The sequence below is a fragment of the Lissotriton helveticus genome, chromosome 3_1 (assembly GCF_964261635.1).
Source record: "Lissotriton helveticus chromosome 3_1, aLisHel1.1, whole genome shotgun sequence".
NCBI lineage: Eukaryota > Metazoa > Chordata > Amphibia > Caudata > Salamandridae > Lissotriton > Lissotriton helveticus.
This window is the reverse complement of record NC_136061.1, coordinates 400,153,042-400,170,561: the sequence shown is the minus strand read 5'-3', so window position 1 is coordinate 400,170,561 and position 17,520 is coordinate 400,153,042. Positions and strand designations below refer to the sequence as shown.

Below are 17,520 nucleotides of genomic sequence, written 5' to 3'. Positions count from 1 at the left end.
GCACTCGTACCTCCCACGGGCCCCAAAGTGGGTCAGACAGCAGGTCATTAAAAATGCCGAGAGTGGCACAGCTTTCCAAGCCATGCAGAGGACTCATCGCAGACCCCTTCTTTTTTTATGCCTGTTGAAAATTCCTCACCGGGGAGCCTCCTTGAGGGTTTTGGCATCAGCTCTTTTCGGGCTTTGGAAACAGGCAAAAATGTTTTTGTTTAACTCAACAAATCTCTATGTTTAACTGGGAATATTTTTTTAAAGTTTAGGCATGCTCAAGCATTTCACCAAAAACATTCTCAGAGAAGGACATCTTCCCAAAGCAATGTTACACATTTGTGGTACTCTTCAGATCACAATAAGGTAATCTACTACCGTGTGCTGGGAGCCTTGAGAGGGAAAATCTGCTCTTCATTTGGCAACTCACTTCTAGAATGGTTCTGATTTATGATGGTCATGCTAAATGAAAGTCTACGACTGGAAACAAGGGGTACTCCAGACATGGAGTCAACCGCTAGGCCTACAGATGTCATAGAAGGGGCCTGTTTACAGACATCTTCAAGTTGACGTTCACCAAATATAATGATTTTCTGTCTTTCGAGGACTATTTCCAATACAGCTACTAGATGGCAGGCAAATGCGACAGGTCTGAACACTCCCAGCAAGGCCCCGAAGCACTCGCAAAAAAACAACATATCAGAGGGAGTGTCCACCAACCTGGGCCCAGGACGTCCATACGGGGAGCGACAGTAGACCAATTTCTAGCCTGGAACTTGAGGTACAGCAAATATTTTCCCATTCATGCTGTGTGAGACATTGCTAGAGCATTGAATTGGACTCTGGTGCTCACAGCGTATGTGTGCCACATCATAAAAATCTTGTTAGCGGCTCTGTGGTGCACCTGTAGCAGGCAGATGGCAATGCTGGGCAAACAATGCACTGGCTGTTTCAACATTACAACCTTGAAAGCCTGGTAGCCCAATACACTTGACTAGTGAATGATGAAATGCTTTGGAATGATCACGCTGTTAACACCACAGTGAATCCTACATGCACGCTCCATCGCTGCCCTTTCTGGTGCGATCATACACGTGTCGCTCTAACATTCAGGACCTGAATCTCCACAATCCAATCACGACTCACAATCAAGGACCGCTCCAAGTCCACTCAACAACATGGATCCAGGCCGGGGTTTCTGCTGACAAATCAGTCATCAGGTGTGTTTGCACAAATGGTTTCATTGACGATTATGAAGACTGATTTGTAACATGAAATGCCAGGTCTGGAAACATCTGGTGTGTAGCGAGCTGTCTCGTCTGTAGTTAGTGTGCATTAACATTACCAGATTTTGTTTTCTGTAAAAAAAACAAAGCCAAACATTTAATGTCAGTAATGTTGAGATTTACACTTATTTCTGTTTAGATTCTTTTAAAGGAATTAAAGGTGTTTATTTTGTAGGCATTTTGGATTAGAATGAACGAGAACAGCAAGCTGGCTACAATATGAATTGACACTGCCTGCCTCTTCTTTTCATTTTCTGTGTATACATTAATTTGCAGATGAGAAGGGTCCAACAGAATGAAACATTTCAGTAGAACACTGAGGAAGATAAGAAATGCTGCACAACTCTGTAAGTGATGACATATTACAGTCAGGCCACACAGTGATATTTACACATGCTACTGGAGCAAATGCATGTCCCTAAAATGGACTGGCTGGAGAAGGGCCAAACACTAATAGCAGATGAGACATTAACTTGGTGCAGCAGCTAAACCCTGTTCCTCTTGCTTGGCACTTGCATTTCTCTTTTTATGCACCAGTTAGAAAGTTTTCAATTCCGTATGCCGTATACAGCACCCTTCTGACATCTCCTAATAAACACTGTCATAACCATCTTCCATACTGAATGTCCTCGTTTGCTATGAGTGGTCGTAGTAAATGACTATCAAGTAGCCAGTAATGTGTCCCGCGTACATTGACACAGAGATCGGGCTCCACTAATGAGAAAGAGGAGATATGGGCACATTAGGAGTCTAGAAGGGAATGAAGGGTAGGTTATCACCGTCCATCCTCACTCACTAATAGCACGTGGGTAATCAGGACCAAGTTTTCAGGTTTCATCAACAGAAAATGTGAAGTCAAAGGAAATCTCTCCACATCAGAAAGGGGAGCTGAGGAAAGTTACACACAAGCGGAACAAGTATATGAGTTGGCATCTGAAGGAACTGGTAGCAAGGTGAATAGGCTCCACCAAACGTTCAGGAAACGTGTAAAGGGGTGACATCTTTCTCTACAAACACAGCATTTGGTGCAGAGAGCAAGGGGAGTTAGCTAGGCTTACTGATTGCCAATCAGTGTACGGGGTAGAGAAAACATAGGGCAAACAAATGTTGGAAATCAGTGTGTATATAGCAAATGGTGTTCTAGGAAATTCTGTAATCCCAGCCACAGGACTGAGAATCATTCCTCTCGTCTCATATCCAAGCATCCCAACACGTCTATGTAGGCCATCGTATACTCCACATGCACCACCTCCCAGTGTGATCTAGGCAATAAGTAACTTACACAGCTGCATAGAGACCTCCGACAGCAGAGTGGATAAATCCTCTCACAATGGTGTGCAAAATAAAGGAGAGAATCTGGAACAAAAGTAGGAAAGAGAGGAATGAAACACTTTCTCCTAAAGGCCCTGGACCACCACAAAGAATTTATCATGTCAACATTTGTCCCATCCTCGCCCTTGCTCTACCTCCTCTATCCACCCTCCTCTGCACCTACACCTCCTTCTACCTCATCTAATGATCTGCTCCGCTCATCTTCCTCAACACACCTGTTCCCACTTGTTAGTGGTGCATGCAACCCTCTCTCCGTGACACTTGCTGCTCGTAGCAAACAGCTCTAGGGACTGCGGCTACTCCAGTCTGGGAAAGGGAAGGTCTCTTTGTTAATGCCTTCCCTCCTGCCCTTTGCCCACCACTCGTCTCTTTCCAGCCCATCAGTTGCACTCCAATACTTACTTATAATCTTACCCAATTCAATGCCTGCCTCTCAAGCACACAATGTAAAACATGAGCCTTTCTGCAGCAGTCCCTTCAGCAGTGCCATCCACCGTCAATGCCAATTCCCACCTCAGTCCATCCATATCCAACCACCGACTAACCGCTAATATCTCCATACACTATATGTCCTGCACCTCTCTGCTCATACCATGTACCCTGCACTCCTCGCCCTATGCTGACTCTGTACTTTTCAGACCTTCGTCAGTCTTCCCAATCCATATCCCCTGCACCCTGCACCATCTCCTCACAGCATATGCCCTGCACTCACTGCCTGCATCAACCTCCAGAGTAACTCTCACCTGTAAAGGCAGATTATTGACAAGACACGTGAATCCAAATCCCACCAGCAGGAGGTTGGTAAAAGCAAAAGCTCTGGTTGCGTTTGTGATCTTCTGGATTTGACGGTCTCTTCTTTTTGGTTTCTTGTCGCCACTAGGAATGGAAGTAAATTTAAACAGGCAGTGAGTTTTCAAAATAAGACAGGGAGAAGCAAGCTTTGCCCATCTGTGGGAAAGGGTGAGGGGCTGAGGACAAGTGGCACCATGACCATGTCAGGTATACTCCATCAGCTGCCATGGTTCCAATTCCTTGAACTCCCCCACTGACAGCCTCGCCCACCCAATGTTTCTCAGTGACATCACCCAGCGCATCCGTGAAATCCCCTCTCATTACGTATCATTCCCAAGCTCCACAATGTCATTCCTTTATTTACGTTCCTTCTCCAACTGCATATTAAACGGCATCTCCAGAACTCTTCATTATATCACCAAGCACATCACATCCTGAGGCACTCCAACCAGTCGTTCCAAAGACACACCCTCTGACATCCCCTTGGCAGCATCCCTCAGCCACAGAATGATTTTCTCCAGCTACCCAGTGGAACTCACTGGCATATCCTCAACATCCACTAAACCCATCCCTCTGTAGCTCTGACAGGCTCTTACTTTGAACTCTGACCCTATTCACATCCACATGACCTCAGGCCCTTCCCCTGCCCCAAACCTTCCACCTTGTATCCTCCTGGAGCTCCTGATCTCACTTCATCTCATCTCAATAGTGCTTGTGCTAACATGAGCTAGCAGTACACCCGCTTCGGCATCTGGGACTCCTCCTGCATACTTCTGAACACAACATCTGTCCTATACTCCTTCTACTGTACCCACACTGAGTGGCATTCCCAGTGACAGGCCCATAAAGCTCCAGGAGTCCCTAGGCATCCTCTGGCACCAGATGTGCAACCTGTCGCCCTCCACCCGTGCCCCTCTGTGTATTCCAAGATGAATGGTCCAATGACCTCGCACTCTCGTTCAACTCTATAGCTTGTGTGCAACTCAGTGGCATGGTGAAAACATTTGGTATGCACTACTCTCTTTGCAGTTTCATGCCTGATACTCCTAGTCCACAGGCATTGGATAACTCCACCTACCCGAACATTAAAAGCGCCAATGCACGCTCTACTCAAGAAATGTAAAAAAGCATCCAACCTTACACAGTGTTTTGGGCTCCTCTCTCTTCACCCCTTCCCCTCTACCATCTGAAGGCTCTGTTCTGGGCCCTCTCCTCTTCCCCCCATAGCTTATCCATTAGACATATCATTACTTGATGTGCTGTTTCTCCTTTTCTTAATGATGGGATAGTGTAAACCCCCTGAGCTCTACAAAACCATAGTTATGATCCCTTTCCAAGCAAATATTAATCTCAAATGATCATCTCTCTGTGCCCTACTTCTCAAGCCCTCCTGTGGCCGTGCCACTAATTCCATGGCAATGCCATTCCTTGATGGTATAACAGACTTTTCTGAATAGCCTCCAAAAGTTACTTCCAAGGAACAAGCAGAAGCTACCTTCCCTAGCAGCACAGTATGGTCTTTGTACAGAAATTAGACCCGGGTCATTTTCTACGTACGCTGTGGTGTCTTTATCATCTGGCTCTTCTGTGCCGTCCTCGCAGTCCTTCAGCTTCCAGTCCATGATGTACCCGATCACTGGGGCTGTGAGCAGGCAGAGCAGCTGCAGGACACCAAAGATGGAGGTGTACAAACTCACTGTGGAAAAGCCCATCGAGAAATCAATACAGCAAGAAACAAACTTTGTGAGGTTACATGAATGAGTCTCTACAACAGGTGCTCTATCTTAATGTTAGTGGAAAACCCTGTCTTCTCCAATATTTTGAAGGCCCTACTTCCCTGTCCCTTATAAGGGCAGGTTTCCCGTGCCATTTTCTCCGTCTCTGGCAGGCCCTTTTCCATAGACCCCATCACATGCATCTGCAGTCATGAAATGAAACCCGGGAAGGAAAAGGATACTTACCCTCTAAGCATTTATTTGTAGTGTGTTGTACTGTAGATTCACAATCTTTGCATATGCCTGCCATCTACAGCTAGGCTCAGACAGTACAAGTTGTTTTCTTTGAAGAAGCTTGGAGTCACAGGATATGGAATGACTCCTTCCTTTTCCCGTTTTCTGGGGTGATGAATAGGTCGATGGAGGGGTCCCACCAAAGAAAGTACCTGTGGAGGACTTGCGGATGATTTTCCCACTGGCACACTTGTTGATATGTCATGCTTAAGAGGTTTGCAAAGTTAATGTCTACCCCCAGTTATCCACCAGAAGAGGGATATTGTAGCAGATTGCCCAGTGCCAAACCTGTTGAGCTAGTTCTAAAAGTAGAGGGGAGTGTGTACCCCCTTGTTTCTGTATGTAATTCATTGCTGTCATGTTGTCCATGGGTACAAGCACCACCTTGTGTGTCATACCATCGAGTGGAAGGCTTTGAGTGCTAGAAAAATGGCCATGCGCACCAGGTAGTTGGTATGCCTGCGCTGGTGAAGGGAGGTTCAGGTGCCTTGTACAGTTACAGTGCCAAGATGGGCACACCACCCAAAGAGCGACTCACTGGTAGTAGAGGTCATCTGTGGCAGCGGGCCTACAAAAGGCCTGCCTAGCAACAGGTTCTTGCTGTTCCAGCATTGCAGGGTGAACTGAGTACTGGCCTTTATCAACCATAGGTCTTCCTGTTTACCCTTCTCCTGTGACCACTTGACTGGCAAGACATTGCTGAGGGGGTGCGTGCACAATCTGGTGTGTGAAACAACCTCTATTCAAGATGCTATCATACTCAGCAGTTTCACTAGTGTTCTCATAGTTTATGGACGAGTGTTTTGAAAAAGAGGCGGCAGCTACTAAAATACAATCACCCTCTGCTGATTAGGGTATGCCTTCCCTGTGGCAACATTTACCATCAACTCTAGAAAGGGTTGGAGATATTGAGGTTGAAGGTGGGGCGTTTTGGCATTTACTGTGAAACTTAGACTGTGGAGCAGACTTAGAGGAGTCCGAGTGTGGGCTAGACACTGTTGCCTGCTGCCGCTATTCAGCAAATAGTCATTGGGATATTGGGATATTGGAATATGTGAATGCCCACCCTACCTAGGTAAGCGGCCACCACTGGCAAACACTTTCTGAAGAACTTTGGAGCTGTAGTGACCGCCGAATTTTAGTAATTTGAGTTGGTAATGCTGTCCACCTAACACTCACTGGAAGTACTTGTATTGAGCTGCTCTGATAGGTTCGTGGAAAGAGATGGCCTGGGGATTTAATGCCGTAATGAAGTCCCCCATGGATGGAGGAGTGGGAAGACATCTTGCAGAGCTGTCATGTGATAATGTTCTGACAGAATGTACACATTGAGCAGCCTCGGGTTTAATATGGGCTGAAAGGAGATGCATTTGTTTGTAATGACAAACAACAGTGAATAGATGCCCTCGTACCAGTGGTGTGGGGGAACTGGTTCTATTGCACCCTTTCGGAGGAGTGCTGTAGCCTATTTTAAAAGAAATAGATGGTCATGACAGAGGGCATGTTGGGTGGAGTGATATGAAATTGTAGGCAGTAGTCCTAATGGATCACTGCTAACATTCACTGATAAGAAGTCATTTTTACTAGGAAGGGTAGAAATACCTTATTCTCCCCCGATACGTGTTGGATGATTATGGGGCACTGATGGACAGTCAGTACTGGGAAGCGGGCTTTCCTTGCCTAACTTGACTCTTCACCTCCCCTTACAATTGCTCTGACTATAGCCCCCCCTTGAGTAATCCCTGCTTCTTTTTGACTCTTGGAAAGCCTGTTGCTGGCGCTGATAGGACTGTCTCCGAGCTAGGGTTTTGTCTTGCTCCCAACCCCTTGGCTAGTGCATATGAAAGAAGCCCCTGGGCACTGTAGATTGCAGTGTGCCCATGGACTTTCTAATATCAGAGTCTTTTTAATCTTTTCTAACATCTAGAAAACTTGGGAACCAAAGAACTGCTTCCCATGGAACGGTATGGTAAGAAGGTGCTGTGCATCTCTAGCCTAAAGTCTGAGACGCAAATACACCGGTCCTGGTGCACCAAGATGCTAGCACTGACCCTGCGAGAAGCAGTATCTGCAGTGTCAAGTGCACACTGAATATTCACTTTGGAAATCGTTTTTCCCTCTGCAAGTTCCTCACCCCTTTGTATAAGCCTCAGGAAGGTGCGGTACATGGGCTTTCATTTCCTCCAGGTTTTACCTGTGATGTCTTGAGAGTAAACTTACAAAAATGGAGATTTGCCATTGGGTTGGGTGATTGCACCTTCTGTGACTCACTTGCCGACAGTGTTGATACCCTTACTGTCCTTCTCTGAGACTGGAGGCCAGGGTGTCCCCTCTTACTTCTGCTTCCTTGCAGTATGAACCACTAGGGAATCAGGGGACATGATCTCTGATGTAGGGACAGTCATCGGGGAATGCTCGGAACTTCCTCTCAACCTGTGGAGTACCTATCTGATCAGATACTTAAATTCTCCAGGGGTTTCTTTAGCAAGCCCTTGAGCAATGAAAGAAACAGAGCTGTACATTCAGAATTTGAGAGGATTTCCACTAGGAAATCAAGGTCATCTTGAATGGTGTGCATGTCAACCTTATGGTGACGAGCAGCCTTCTGAAGAACTGTGTGATATGCAGTTGTATCGTTAGGTGGGGGATAGACTGATTGGATAAGACGCAAGGTCTGGCTTGTCTTGTGGGTTACATCTTTGTTATCTCAAGGGTCATCCTCGATTCCTGCCCCAGCTGGTTGTTCATAAGGGTCTCCCTCTCTGTTATAACTACCTCTGACTGAGAAAGAGTGAACTGGAGACTTTGGCAGAGTGGAGGGGATGTGTATTATGGGCATTGTGGAGGCAGTAGAGATGGAGATAGGAGTGAGTGCCTGGGGGTAGGAGGCTGTGGAGGACAGTGTGTAGCCTTGGCAGTGTGTCTCTTAGGCAGTGGGTATAGAGTTTCCTTGAAACCCAGTTCTTCCTCAAAGGTAAGCCTGCGTCTTGGGAATTGGGGGAAAATTGCTCAAAGCATTCTGATGGGGCGGCATTGCAGATGACTTTCCAGTCTCGGAGTGGATAAAGAGCCCAGTTGTCTAGCATCCTGTTCTTCTACTTTCCTTTGGAGAATGGGTGCTACAGATCTCTTTGATCTTGGCGTAGAGGGTGTATAATTGGGCTTGAGTATGGTTTCAGCACAGACTTCAGCCCCAGCCGTGGCATTCATGGGCGACGGTATCAAAGTGTGGTGGTGTTCGACATTTTTTCTTGGGAGATTGCTTGACTTTGAAGCCTCATCTCAGTGTTTACTGGAGACCAAAGTGGCAGTGCACCAAAAGTCAAGGTCTTCTTTCTTGAGTGTTTGTGGCTCGATGCACGACTCCATCTGGAGTGGTGCTCTGCCTCGGTGCAAGGGCATTTCGGTGAGTGGGTCTTTGCACCAGTGCTTTGGTGGCAGGTGATACTCACTGTGGTCCTAAGGTGTTGTCTTTTTTTTCTCACCCCCATAGGCATCAACGTATAAAGTGTCCAGTCAGAGAGGCTTAAAGATAAGGTCAACGGACTGCGCATCGGCTGGTTTGCTGATACTGCAGTGGGCCCTGTACCTTATCCTCAATGTCAAGAGAGTCTTGTTCGCTGAAGATATGAGGAGCCTCTGCAGATGACTGTTACTGCATCTTTAGTTGTTCCTACTCTTCTTTTCTTCACCGTAGAGCATTTTTACAGCTGAAAGCAGTACAGAACTTGTAGGAGTTATGATCTGGCTAGAAACAGATTGCAGAATCTGTGGCAATCAGCCCAAAAATAGTTGGCATTGCACTGTGGGCAAAAATGGAAGGGTGCTTACGCCCTTTCTGCCTTCCCACATTCTTCAAGCTGTTTTCACAGGGATCAAAAAGGACCTGACAAGTCTTAATTTGTTGCGTGATGTATCTTCTCTACAACGGTCATGGTTGGTCATAGAAGTCGGTAAACTACATGCAAAAATTGTTCTCTGATCGTCGGTGTTGAAATTAAAGAACAGTCAAGCCCAAGCAAGCACAAAGAACTTGTGGATCTCTTACTGAACACATCCAAACTTGGTGGCGGAAAAACATTTTAAGGGTGGACTCGTGCCCATATGCATTGTGGACTGCGGGAGGAGTCTGTCCATATACCGTGACCTGAAGCTCCTTTGAAGAAAAGCAACTTGCAATGGCTGAGCCCAGAATTAGATGGCATGAGTATGCAGAGCATGTGTATCTACAGCCACACATGCTAAGAACATATTTCACTTAGAAACGTCCATGACACTGTCTGAACCCTGAAAGCCCCCTTGTTTCAATTACTGATTCCTTGACAGACAACATTAATAAGACCATGCATACTACAGTGTAAATCCATGAGAATGTTACACACTGCTGCAACACTAAGCAGCCTCGAAAAGACAGACATACAGTTAACACAACATGCAAAATACTAACGGGTTAGGCAATGTTAGCACGTTAAGAATCTGAGAACTGCTTACCCGTGCTCATCACTGCATCAGCAGCAGTGAGCGAGAAGAGCCGCCACAGGAGCAAGAAGCAAAAAAAGCAAAATTATCAGAAATATCTCAAGGGTGAAGGCATACAGATAGACAGGCAGCTCAGAAGTCATTGCCAGAGAAACAGCGCATACGCCACTTTAAGACAGCCATACAAAGCAAACTGCATAGGGTGCTGGAACGGATCGAGAGGGAGAGCAAAAGGTGGATATGATTAGGTAGAAATCAATGCAGGGTGAAAAAGATGGTATTTCTTAACTGTCAACACCACCACATAGCATCAGTGAGACGCATTCATCTCTCATTCAGCTTCATATTAATTTGATTTGTTATATTTGAGAGTTCAGATCTACTCCAGTCACAGGCGCTGGGAGTTCACACGTCACTTTGGTAGAGGTGACAATCTATATCTGTGTGTCTAATGCTCCCATCCTGCTGTAAAAACTGCATCCGACTTGATGGTGGTGATGACGAATGATTTGTGTTTAACAGATGCCTTCACAGGCTCGCACACTGTTTGTTTCCAACCTTTGCTCTAAGACAAACATTTGGGAAGCGGGATCTTTACGTCTGGTGGTATCACTCGTGTTCACTTTTGACTAGGACTAAGAATGTTTTAATAAAGGCATGACATCACTTGTTATTGATAAGTGTCTAAGAGTGTCATTAAAAAACAAATGATCTTCTATTAATTGGAGAATATTCTCCTTTGTAGACCTATCCTCTCTTTTCCGAGTCCTTGCTGTAATCTAGACGCTGGTAGATCTCTTCCTCCAAACTCGGTCTTTTGATTGTACATCTAGGCAAGCAGTGCATCTCAGAAATATTCTGTTGTGAATTGGCCTCCACCCTCTCACCCCTCGCTTGTAATGCATCCATAGTATTTGATAAGAACTCCTTATTTATTGTATATGTATGTTTTTTGTTGGTACATTTTTAAAAAAATATTTCCAGTGTTTTTCTGAACTTTTTAGGAAAAGGCTTGCTCTATCTGTGATAGGAAGACATAAATCGACTCACTCTTACATGTTACAGAATGAGAAATCGACAAGCCCAAGGCATCGGCAGGTCATGTCTGTATAAGTTGCCTGATTAGTACTATAACCAAGCATCAAACCAGTTCAAAACCACTTTTGCTAAATGCCTGGACCTAAGGCTTATCTTTCCATTTTTTTTCCTGCAAACATTTTTTTTGATCCTCTAAAATGTTGGTGATCGTTTACATAAAACCCTGAAACCCTCATGGGCTCTTCCATCAGATAATGGCCATCCAGTCTGTGACTATTAACCAGCACTACCACAAGCTTAATTTCCTACATTGCTTAGTGTTTTCTTCGCCTGCTTTGACATTTCATTTACCTTCTAACTGATACCACTGTTAGCAATTCCTAGATCAAACTTAACTATTGAATTATCATTGTTGTGTGCTTACAATTGGAGAAAGAACCATGCTCTACAATGCCAAAAAGGAAAGTAGCTCAGGTTAAAGTTGGCAAACTAGTACTGGAAAGCGCAAGTTACTGGTGGGGCCCTATCTGGCCTAAACTGAGCTTTCCGCTGCAGCTTCCACTCTGCTGGTGATCTCAGTAGGTTATATAACCTTTGTGTAACCAACATATGCCTGGAACAACCCCTGCTTCAAACCATAAGTCATTGATAGCACCTTCGACTTATGGCGACAGAAAAACTTTCATCTTTGGATTTCCTACAGGGACCTGTGGGCAGAAAGAATACCACGACTCACAACAGTTTGGACGGAAACTCTAACCTTAGATATAAAGGACCCCTGGGTTTGTCCTCGGCACAGAACACACCTTGGATCACATGCTGACCCTCAAAGCGCGGAGCCCACCCGTCCTGAGGCTGAAGAGCACAACGCTTCTCTAAACCTTGATCTGGACACCCCAGCATTAGTTTTATTGGGTCGCCACTGAGATCACCATGCTGACCCTCAAAGCGCGGAGCCCACCCGCCCTGAGGCTGAAGAGCACAACGCTTCTCTAAACCTTGATCTTGGACACCCCAGCATTAGTTTTATTGGGTCGCAACTGAGATCACTGGAGGGACATGATACAGATTCCAAAGGACAATGCCCAACATGTTAAACTTCAACATAGATGCAATTAATTTGAGGCCCAACAACAAGATTTCAAGATGGTGAACAGCATTGTGAATCTATAACAGATTCATCCTTCAGACACTAGTGACGTCTGAATTCAAAGTTTAAGAGCGCTCTCATTAATGACCCTGAGACAAAGCACCTCTCTGTACTCAAGGCAGAGGGCCTCTTTGATTCCCTGATCTCAGGAAACAAAGAAACTTTGGATGTCGGTCTATCCTTTTGACAACTACTTCTCTTTTTCCCTCTTCGTTGATCATAGAACATGGTCTCAGACACTTGACCTCTGGATTCCTCGGACCCCTGACTTCAGAACCAACACTCTTAAACCTTTGATGCCAGGACACACAGTAGCTCAGAGCTTGGGTGACCTTCTTAGGATACAGAGTTAAGTCCAAACCTCTTGATAATTCACCTCTGACTCCGGGTCACTATGGAAACAGAGTCCCTCTGAAGCATGACCTCTCTCTTTTCCCCCTCTGGTACTCGGCTTGGCCTTGACAGGCACCACTGCGGGCACACGGCTGGTGACATTTCTATCAGTGTGTGCACCCATTCGTGGTGTATGCGTCACTGGTGGTGTGAACACTCTGATGGCACATCAGTTGGTAGACGAAGTGAATCTCGCACTGCTGAGGTCAGCTGCTCCATTCCCAAAATTGCACCATCACAAAGAGAAGGAGATACAAAGGCGTGGGTGGAGGAGGGGGCTCGGGGCTTACCCATGAGCAGCAGTGACGTGTGGGCACGAAAGCTGGTATGACTGGGACCCCTATAAACGCGTCAGGGCACGAGCGGTCCAGTGCTGACTAATGAGAGGACCCCTGGCTGGACGCCTCCGCCAGAACACGCCGCCCCTCAGGACACGCTCTGCCCCACGCGAACACCCGAGGCCCCTTTCTGGGAATCCCAGAGTGGGAACGAAAGGTTAGGTCTGTGCGAGTAATAAAAGAGAACGGAACTGAGGGCGGACTCGGAGGCCCTTGCTACGCAAAAGGCGTCTGTGCGTCACTGGGGCCTGGCAGCTGCTTTCACGTGACAACATCTGGAGCACTCCACACACGCGACCCTCTCTCTTCTCCTGCTAATCGCCCAGACTGCCCCCGAACACTCACTCTCGTCCCACTTTATTTATTTTCTTTTATCTAATCCTTTCCCTTTTCTAGCTCTATACTCCTTGCCCCCTCCCTTCACATCCCTCCCCTGCCCATCACTCCCCCACCACCACCCCACCTTCCTCCCTCCCTCCCTCTGACCCTCACAAATCTGCGCTTGACTCATTGCCGCTCCAGCTCAGACAGGCCCTGACCGGTTCTCTCTCAATCCCTCATTTCTGCCTCTTCGGCTGTTTTGCAATCTGGATATTTTTAAGACGTCAACAGTTCAGGAACTTAATCTTTCCGTTTGGCCGATGAAATCAACCACTAAAAATACTTCTTCAGTCTGAGGCGGCAAAATAGCAGAATGAACTGTCTGAGAATGCCGAGAAAAGGGGGCATATGGAGACACGCAGAGGCGTAGGAAGAGAGAGGACAGTCAGGAGACAGCAAGAAAAGACAGCAGGCTGTAGACCTGGGACAAACCGGACTGCACCGTTTGCTACCTCTAGTATTTTGTTGGCTCACGATTGTCATTACTGCCTCATTTAATGTACCGTTTGCTTTTGTATTTTGTTCACTTGTAATGTTCTCATGTATCAGCTCTGTTTCCTATTGTGAAGCGCTCTGACACCTTCGGGTAAAGTCCGCGCTATATAAAATCGCACAAATAAATAAATAAAAAATAAATAAAAAGACCAGTGCACAGACAGATAGGGAACAGACAGGCAGAGACTGCTGCTCGGATATAGAGACAGACTGGGGGTGCCGCCTTGAGGCAGGACAGACGCAGAGCAAGCGACGCCTGGTACCTGGAGACAAGTAGACACCTGGACCCAGGCACAGCAGGTGAAAGGACAGGTGGAGACTGCTGATTTGAGGCAGCGCAGGTTTAATGATAAACCCCAGTTGTTAGAGGGCAAATAATAATAATAATAATAATCCACATTTGTAAAGCGCACAATCACCCGTAAGGGTCTCTAGGCGCTGGGGGCCGTCGGGAAGATTAAGCAAGCTATTGCCCAGAGTCGCATGGTGCTGGGCTAACCTGCCGCCGGAGCCGGGGATCGAACCCTGATCCCCAGATTCCAGCGTCAGTCGCCCTGGCCGCGGCGCCACACCTCTCCCCCTAGCAAATGCAGAAACCGTCAGAGACCTCTGTCCCGAGACACAGCATACATAGAGACGGACAGGCCATGGCCATCACAGAGCGCAGGGACGTACATAGGCAGAGGTCACTGCCCGGAGACAGACAGATGAGCAGATGTAGTGACAGACACAGACCCATACATTGACTAAGGACAGGGCTTGGTAGCTGGATACAGGGAGACCTCTCAACACTCTGCTTGTCTGCTTACTGTGACTAATAAAACAAGCATTGGCATAGTCAATAGGCCTTGCCTTTGGGACTTTATAACTGTTTTGACGTGCAGCTCATTATCCTGGGTGCTGTGCCATCAGGGATTGAAGAGCTATACAATTACTACACACTGGGTCATGCTGTCTGATTCAGGAATACATGCTTGCCTAAGGAAACATTTATGGACACATTCCAAGGCTTTTTAATGCAACACCATACTTACCAACAATGCACTGCACTCTGAGACCTCACATATACTGCAGTCAGACATGTCACAGGCACCACTGTACACTGTACTTGCTTTCAGAAATGTCACAAGCACTGACAGACCGCCATAATGTGAAAAATCACAAATCCTAAAAAAATGTCCTGCCATCACAGATGCCATAAGGAGATATGACAAGATGGCTGACTTATTAAACACTGTCTGCTGGCATCTGCTTTTGTTTGCAGGACATACATTTGCAAGTCCAATTCAGCTTTCCATCTCCAAGGTCAATAAATTGAGCACCATGAAATTGGGTACGACTAACACTTGTTTGTTGCAGCGCTTAGAAACAGCATTAGTGCAGTTTGAAGTGATATGTAAAAGCAGGTTATTATTATGAGCTTTCGTGCCGAGCATTTCCACAGCTCATCACTTCCCTGCCACAGATGATGCCACATGCAACACTACATTCCTGTCCCTGGAAGTGCCGCTGCCCCTGAGGTGCCCAAGCATCAGCACTTTCAAGCCCCCATAGAGGTCCTGCTGCAATCCCTGCCTTGCCCACGAGTTGTCAAAGGTGCCAACATTGCCCTACGATCAGACATACCTGAAGCACTAAACCTGATTTCAGAGATGCCACTGACTTAAGATCAGAGACAGCCCTGGCATTAAACATGCACTGTCATCAGAGATGCTGCAAGCACCATCACTGACCTGGCATCAGAGCTGCCACAGCTACCAACGCAGCCCGACATTCGGAGATATGGCAGGCAGCATTCCTGTCCTGCCCAGAGATGCCACACATACCACTACGGCTCTGCCCTTGGAAATGTTACAACTATCAACACTGTCATGCATTCAGAGAGCCACAAAATGTTCCCTACCGATGTTTGTCCAGAGCCAGCAAGTTCTTACAAAACACCCAGACCCTAAGGGAGTCATACTAGCTTAGTCTATAAATGATGATCTCCCAGAGAGTAAAGCAAGCAACAAGAACATCACAGGTACACAGCAATTGCAATACAATAAAAACATTGGCCATGCAATTGGTCTTGCATTTGAGAAAGTTAGAGCTATTGGCGTTGAAAATGTTTTTTTACTTATGTGTTTTGGAGTGGATGTATATGGTGTGTAGTGGGATTATGTGGAATGGTGTGCAGTGGTATTATGTGGATCATGAATTATGTGGTACTTGGTGTATTGGAATTATGTGGAGTGGGATTGTGTGTTATGGAGAGTAATTATCTGATATGGTATTTTGTGTGGTGAAGTGTTATGTAGTGGAGTTTAATTGTGTGGTGTGCTGTTCAATTTTGTGGTGTGATGTGGAATTATGTGGTGTGTTATGCTCGTTCGTTCGTTCGTTAATCTTTATTTCGGCATTCTTGCCATAAAAGATACAACATAAAATCAATACAATAGAAAATTACAGGCATCATGGCCCCATCAATTACAAGATAGCACACAGATACAGGCTGGTGGTTCTCAATACAGGCCCCAGTACACCAAAATCCTAATGTTAAATGATCAAGTGATTCAGAACTAATTAATGTTAAAAACAATCTATAGTATTACGGAATATAAAATATAAAAACGAATAGCACTAACAACTAAGAATCTAGCAAAACATAACATAATACATAATAATTTATTATCTAATTAGTGCATAGTCTGAATCAGGGTTGGGGTGCCCTAGAAATTAAAAACAATCTCTTGTGCCACACTGCTTTGAGAAATTTAGCCACTGCAAAGACGGTTGCACTTGAGTGGTCAGTCTTGAGTATTCTAAAGGTCTCTGAACAGTTAGCAAACCCTAGATTTTTACAGAGTGGAATTATCCAAAACCTTCTAGCAGCAATGTAGGCAGGACAAAAGAAAACTAGATGCAATTCGTCTTCTAGCATACAATTGCAGCCAGGACAGTTTTCCAGGGAGTGCTGTTTCCATTTAATGGTGAAGGCTCTTAGCGGCAGGGTGCCATAGCGCCATTGCAGATATAATTTCCTGGCAAGATTCGGGAAAATATCAACTAGAACAGTCTCAAACTTGTAGCTATCTTTTACCCCAAGGAAAGTGTTAGTTATAGAATCTGAGCATCGACCCTGTATGTGGGATGCAAGATTGCATGCATGGAAAGTTGCCACCAGATGTTTGCGGGATAATCCCTGGCACGCCGCTTCAGGATCACTCCAAAGAGTCGGAAGACCCAGCCGAGTAAACTCTGTTTTTAGATATTTAAACCACGGGATGTTCTCTATAGTAGGAAGAGCAAGAATTTCCTGCAATTCTTGCCTATCGTTGGCTAACTCAGGAGTGGACCATAATCTTCGCCAAAAGGTTAAAGGCTTTAGACCCAATACTTCATCCAGTGGTTTCAAGCCCAGATCCAATCGGAGGGGCAAAAGGGGAGTGCTAGCCGGTAACTTTAGGAGTTGTCTGAGAAACTTATTTTCAACAATAACTAGATCTTTTTTACAGACATGGCCCCAAAGTTCGCTACCATATAGAATCGCACCTATGGCCTGGAGTCTATAGATCTCCAGCGGGGGACCTATCTGTCTAGCAGATTACTTATTAGAATTGACTAACCTAATTATTCCCCCTGCTATTTGGGCTAGTTTGAGCTGAGACTTAGCTTGATGATCACCCCATTCCAGTTTATCATTCATGGTCACACCCAGATACTCGAACGTAAACCCTCTCTCTAACCTGTTCAGACCTATAAAACGATTAGGGCGAGTTTTTTGGGGGGGTTAAAAATCATGTACTTGGTTTTGAGAGCATTTATTTCGAGACCATGCTCTCCACAAAATGCCTCAA

At 45.9% G+C, this 17,520-nt stretch overlaps 1 protein-coding gene across 1 annotated transcript in view; it reads right to left on the bottom strand.

Annotated features, from left to right (window-relative positions):
* The window catches only part of SLC43A2 (solute carrier family 43 member 2), a 77,460-nt gene that overhangs the window by 14,017 nt on the left and 45,923 nt on the right, over positions 1 to 17,520 (bottom strand). The window contains exons 10-12 of the mRNA XM_078680167.1: positions 4,956 to 5,094; positions 3,350 to 3,482; positions 2,557 to 2,630 (exon numbers count right to left, since the gene is read on the bottom strand). Of these exons, the coding sequence (XP_078536293.1) occupies positions 2,557 to 2,630; positions 3,350 to 3,482; positions 4,956 to 5,094 (346 nt within the window). The remainder of the gene's footprint in view (positions 1 to 2,556; positions 2,631 to 3,349; positions 3,483 to 4,955; positions 5,095 to 17,520) is intronic.